Source organism: Zerene cesonia, chromosome 13, assembly GCF_012273895.1.
Source record: "Zerene cesonia ecotype Mississippi chromosome 13, Zerene_cesonia_1.1, whole genome shotgun sequence".
Classification (NCBI taxonomy): domain Eukaryota; kingdom Metazoa; phylum Arthropoda; class Insecta; order Lepidoptera; family Pieridae; genus Zerene; species Zerene cesonia.
Window position 1 is genome coordinate 2,012,036 of NC_052114.1, and position 6,000 is coordinate 2,018,035.

Here is a 6,000-nt window from a genome sequence, read left to right on the forward strand (position 1 = left end):
GATAGCTTTTAAAGGTTTTTGTAAGCAATAGACATTTTCAGCAAACGCAAAAGTGTAGTCGTGGTGGGGTATGGGGCAGATCATCAGAGAACATCTGTCTCACTTGTTTTTCTAATGAAATAGTAGGTGATAAGCCTTCTGTGTCCTGCCTGACAAAGACATTTTTTTTGACACCCCACCGGGAATCGAACTCAAGACCCGTCGGTTCTACGCTCAAGCGTTAACCACGGTACCAAGAAGGCGCTCCAGCAAACAAGAAGACTGATGTAAATATTTGTAACATTGCAACTTACTGGACCGCTTTAAAAATTGCTCTCATTCTTTAAAACAACAACGTGATTTATATTTAAAATATAATATTAATTTCACGCGTATAAAACGCAATTTTGTTTAACAAATTAATTATGCAACAGTATAAAACAACTCTTCGATGCTGCTTTGCGTACGCAAAAAAGTAAAAAAAAATTACCTATCGACCCAAAATCACAGCTGCATATTTTAAAAAGATGTTTTACCATTTTTTACCAAGGTCAACGGGAACAAACATATTGAACAAAAAAAATCGTCTCCTAAGTGAGAAATCGTTTGAAAAAGGGAGTAATTTAGATATATTTGATTTTGAATACCTATTTTTAGCTAAAAGAGTAGACGGGACAGCTAATAAAAAATTTTGAGTTTTTATATTGTGTTCTCAGTGCAGGTTCACGCTTTCTGTGACGACTCAGACCTTAATCCACGCTGGCCAAGTGCGAGTTGGCAGATTGCGATGTTTTCTTTCGCCGTTTCGGGCCGTGGTGGCGTGAATTAGTTGTAGTTCTTCTAGTCTGGAACCCTCGACTTTTTTATTAAAAACAAAGGCCACTAAACCACCACTGCTTTAGCTGTTGTGATTTATATTTATATTTATTCTTCTCTTATATTTTACTTTTTATGATAGATCAAGCAGCACTTGCTTGAACAAGTAGGCCACCTGTTGTTAAGCGATTTCCTTCAACTATAACAACCAGAATCAGGAGCTGTTTCAATACTATATTTATGTTTTAAAATTTGTAAAAAAAAATCACTATTAATATAAAAATAACTTCTCAGCTACACGTTCTCTTAAAAGTTTACTACTATATATATACTACTATATTTACTACTATATAGATACTCTTTGAAATGTACCTTTTTTACGCAATGAACATAAAATTCGTAAGCCAATTACTCAATTTGTAATAAAGGATAAATGCGGCCAATCGCGACACGACAAGATTGAATTATAAGATTAATTTATAATAAACATTCTTTGGATTAACGTTGGATTCACGGCGGTGTAGGGATTTTTTATATTAAATAATAGCTGCGCCCCGCGATTTCACCCGCGTAAGTCCGTATCCCGTAGTAGTATCGGGATACAAAGTTGCCTATATGTTATTCCAGTTGTCCAGCTGTCTACGTACCAAATTTCATTGCAATCGGTTCAGTAGTTTTCGCGTGAAAGAGCAACATAGACATAGACATAGACATACATTTATTCACAATCAAATACACACACAACAATTAACAAAAAAGACAAAACACTGAACATAACACAAGTCAATTGACTCATGATGCTGTTAATTCTGCCAGAACCCAGAACCCAACAAACACACACACATCCTTACAAACTTTCGCATTTATAATATCACAAGTAGGATATGTCTAGCTTTGTATTTTCATAGCTGTGCAACAGCACAACAAGGGCAACAGATGGCAGTCCGATATATTTTGAAGAATACGCATTCAATAATATAACAAATCAAAAGATGGAATATAAATAATACAATTAATCTATGTAGTACCATAGTATTGTGGTATTTATGCTAATACATATAAATACATAATATTATACAAACATTTAAGATCTCAGTTATGTCACATGTTCCAAAATATACGTAAAAAAACTTAAAACATGCTTTAATGATAGAAATTTAATTGTCTCGCGGACTCTAATAGAGATAATACCTAATAAAATAGAGATAATACCTAATAAAATATAAATAATCCTAATTAAGATAATAAGATAAACTCATTAAATTGTCACCGATCTTTGATAAGTGCTTCAAGTTTTGAATTAAACCTGTTGTTTAAAGTGGGTCAAAATCGAGTCTAAAGTAGTCGGTTACATACAAACATAAAAGAACGTACTAATTACAAAACAACACAGCAGATGTTACTATAAGTCACTGTATCAGCTCGCCGTATCCAAGAAAGGTTCATTACGATTAGAATCCCAACTGTTATTCCGTCAAAATTACTTTTAACTAGACCTCGCAGACGGTAAGACCAATGCAAGTCGAATTCAAATTCAGTCAAGCGTACAACCGATAGAAAGTGTACAAATTCGTTTCTTTCTTTATAAACGCCGCATTTACACTATAGGCTTCATTATTTCGTGTGATATGGATTGCTACACTTTGGTAAGTGTTTATGTAAGTTTATTTTGACATTTGGTGATTTCTGGACCGGTTTTATGTAGGGCTGGTCAGTATGCCTTTGGGTGACACGGTATGTGATATATATTACTGTCTGATTGCGAACTTAGCCCGCGGTTATACACCTTTACGTACAACCACAGATAACATAATCCTATACGTATAACGTACTAGTTATAGCGCAAATGACATACAAGTTTATATAAGAATTCGTCTGAAGCAATTTTGAACTGGTCATAGTAAAACTTGAAGTATTTTTTTCATTATTACTTTCTTTATCTTTCTGCCTGAGTAATATTAATAATGATGATATAAAAAAAAATTATTAAAAATGATGATATAATTTAGTAAATATTAATAGAATGAAAAAGAGAATGTCACGTACTCAGAACCTCTGTTTTTTGTAGGAAAGTTAACGGTCGCTCCATATAAAAATATACAAAAAAATAGGACGTGGCATAAAATACATCTAGGTAGCTTTTACTTTTTATTGTAACTTTTTGTTCGTCATCGTTAAATTTCTTCATTAAATTCAATACAATTTATTTGTTATTTTATCTGAAATCATTGTGTGACATCGTTTATTACAGCTTCTCCTGGCAAGTGTGGTGGTGACCAGCTCAGCGTGGTCAGCGCCGTTCTTCACTGTACACAGGCCGCTTCGTGTCACCAGATACGCTCCCTTACCACCTTTTCATAGAATTCCCAGTAAGCATTATTTTACTTCACAATATATTTGAGTTTCTAAAGAAATCTGAAGAAATTTGGAATCAGTGGCTACTGATTACTGTGGATACTGATACTAGCTGTACCCCGCGGTTTTACCCACGTAGCACCTGATGTCATATAGCCTCTCTCAAGAAATGTGCTATGTGCACTGAAAGAATTTTCCAAATCGGAACAGTAGTTCCTGAGATTAGCGCGTTCAACTAAACAAACAAACTCTTCAGCTTCATAACATTAGTGTAGACCAGAGCTTTTTAAAGAACAATATGTCATTTTATCTTAAATTATGAATATTTTGAGAGACTTCGCCCGCCTCCGTATTGTTGTTACCTTTTAAACCTTCCCTGGGCTATTCAGAATGCACCAAAACCATGATTATAAAAATTAGACCAGCGATTTTCGAGTTTTAGCGAGACTATCAAACAGAAAATGATTTTTATATATATAATTATATTAAATTTCATTTAAAAAAGTTTTAGTTTTTCGCGTAGACAGGCCAACCCTTCGACAATCTTTACAATTTTAATGCAATGAACATCGTCACAAAACAATGAAGTCAGGGAACATCAAACATTCTCTGCTTATAAAATTAGTTAAAAGCAAACAAAATTGTTAAAAAGCAGTTAACATAATACTATCAAAAATGAAATATGATATATAGCTAAAACACCGTGTGTTACGCATTTTGTTTGCGGTTAGAAACACAAGTGGCCGATAGATTGCTGGAGTTATTGTTACAAGGTTGATTTTATTGGAAATATGAAAACGTAAAGCAAGTGTTTTTATATAATAGTTGCAATCTGATATAATGGTTATCCATAGAAAGCAAAGCCACAGATTTCTAAATAGTACTCGTGAAAAGCATTTTATTGTAAGTACGTTTTATGTTTAGTACGCTTATATTTGGGCTTAACGGCATAATTTTCATATCATGCGCGTTATATAAGTGGTGTGTATCCATAAAATAGTACAAGATACACCTGCCATACTAAAACTTCGAAATGGAACTAAATGTTTCGGATAAAAGTAGTATAGTTCATATCTTTTTATAAGTTACAGCGGGCAAGCGAGCTGGTGGTTCGCCGAGTGGTAAGCAATCACAAACGCCCATGAATATTTGCAGAAGTAGGGCCTCAGCAAAGCGTTGCTCACTTTTAAATGATAAAGGATAAGGAAAGGATTGACTACGGAAATAAAGAAATAAACTGGGGAAACTAGCTATAAATTTGATACGAACGCGTGTATCGCGTAAATAGCGTGACAATATCGTCCCGTGAAGGAAGTGACGTAATAAATCGTCCTTTTAATTTATGGATGTTTTGTTTTGTGTGTCACATCAGATTTAAGGAATAAAAAGTATAAGTTTATAAAAAATAAAAAAAAATATTATCACCAGGCAGAATTCGAACCCGCGTCATTTTGTCACACCGTTACAAAATGCAAAATGACACAGATTCCAAAACCGTCTCGTGTTTTTTTTTTCTATTCATAAATAATCTCTCATTTATGAAACAATGCTACAAATCCATAATTTAAATAAAAAGTATATACAATATAATATATTCTTCCAAGACATTCCTATTGTTCTACATAGTAGCTTATGAAAATAACTAGCAATCATTTTGTATCCTCTTACCACACGTACAAATCTGCTGATTAAATTAGACCCTGAAGGAATAAGTGTCCCGTACGCAATAATTTTATCTAGCTTCTCGTTATTTTAGTTCCAGTTCGCTACGAAAGATGGCAGCGGCCGAAGCGAGGTGAAGATGAATTTGACCACGACCGCGACCACGATCACGATGACCACGACCACGAAGATGGTGGCGTCACGGGCCCGGTCCACACGTTTGTGAAGACAGACAAGAACGCAAACTACAAATGGGGCGTTAGACACCACGTAGGAAAAAAATATAAATCGTAGCGGAGTTTCAATGAATTTTGTTTTGTTTTCTATCTCATTATTGTGTGCGAATTCATTGGATTGCTTAATGTGATATGATAATTTTAAAATATAAAATATCATGTACATATATAGTAATCGAGTCGTGGCTTAAAGCAATTGAGTGAACCGATGCTGCTAATGATAATTATATGTTTATGTTTTGATATCTAATAGAAAGGGATGAATGGAAAATAATGTTATCATTTTATGTGAAAACCTTGAATAGAATGTTCATTTTATTTATATTTTGTGAATGTTGAAAAAAAATACATGTTTTCATATATGCAATCGTAGTTTATTTTCAGTTCACTGAAAAATGAATGACCACCTAATAGTTTTGTTTTTTATTTAAAATGCCTACGAAAGTCATGGTGTTTAATCATTCATCATCATCAGCCCATATATTTCCCACTGTTTGGACATAGGCCTCCTATGAGGGTTCAGGCCATAATTCACCACGCTGGCCAAGTGCGGGTTGGCAGATGTCACATGTCTAAATAATTATAATAATGTAATAGCAAGACCAAACTTAGCTCAGAGGCATCTAAAACGACTATTATTTAAAATTCATAATAAATTAATTATCAGCTTTTACAATGTAAATACCATCCAGGTAATTAATATCATTTTAAACGATTTATAGCCTTTATTAATTTCGTAGCTTTCAATCCACGAAATCAAAGGAAAAGATAAATAGACCTCGAATTTAACTGCATAGTTCTCGCTCCCGTGGAATTATCAAATAAAAAACTATTATATATCCTCCCTTGAAGAAGAGACAGACATGTAGATAGTACATCTCATTTAATATTTGTCGGGATCACTTACCAGAGGTTGCCACTTCAAAAATCTTGCGTCGTATACACTTACATA

The 6,000-nt window shown here is 33.8% G+C and overlaps 1 protein-coding gene across 1 annotated transcript; it reads left to right on the forward strand.

Moving 5' to 3' along the window:
- The first annotated feature begins 2,301 nt into the window (after positions 1-2,301).
- Positions 2,302-5,430, forward strand: LOC119831397. The gene is made up of 3 exons (XM_038354722.1): positions 2,302-2,441; positions 3,047-3,164; positions 4,907-5,430. Exons 1-3 carry the CDS (start codon positions 2,424-2,426, stop codon positions 5,104-5,106), a joined length of 336 nt encoding a protein of 111 aa, XP_038210650.1. The 5' UTR covers positions 2,302-2,423; the 3' UTR covers positions 5,107-5,430.
- The last annotated feature ends 570 nt before the right edge of the window (positions 5,431-6,000 follow it).

Bases quoted from the DNA above. Each gene is read 5' to 3' on its own strand.
- LOC119831397 (XM_038354722.1), top strand. The intron at 3,165-4,906 runs GTAAGCATTATT...TCGTTATTTTAG, and splicing joins ACCTTTTCATAGAATTCCCA to TTCCAGTTCGCTACGAAAGA.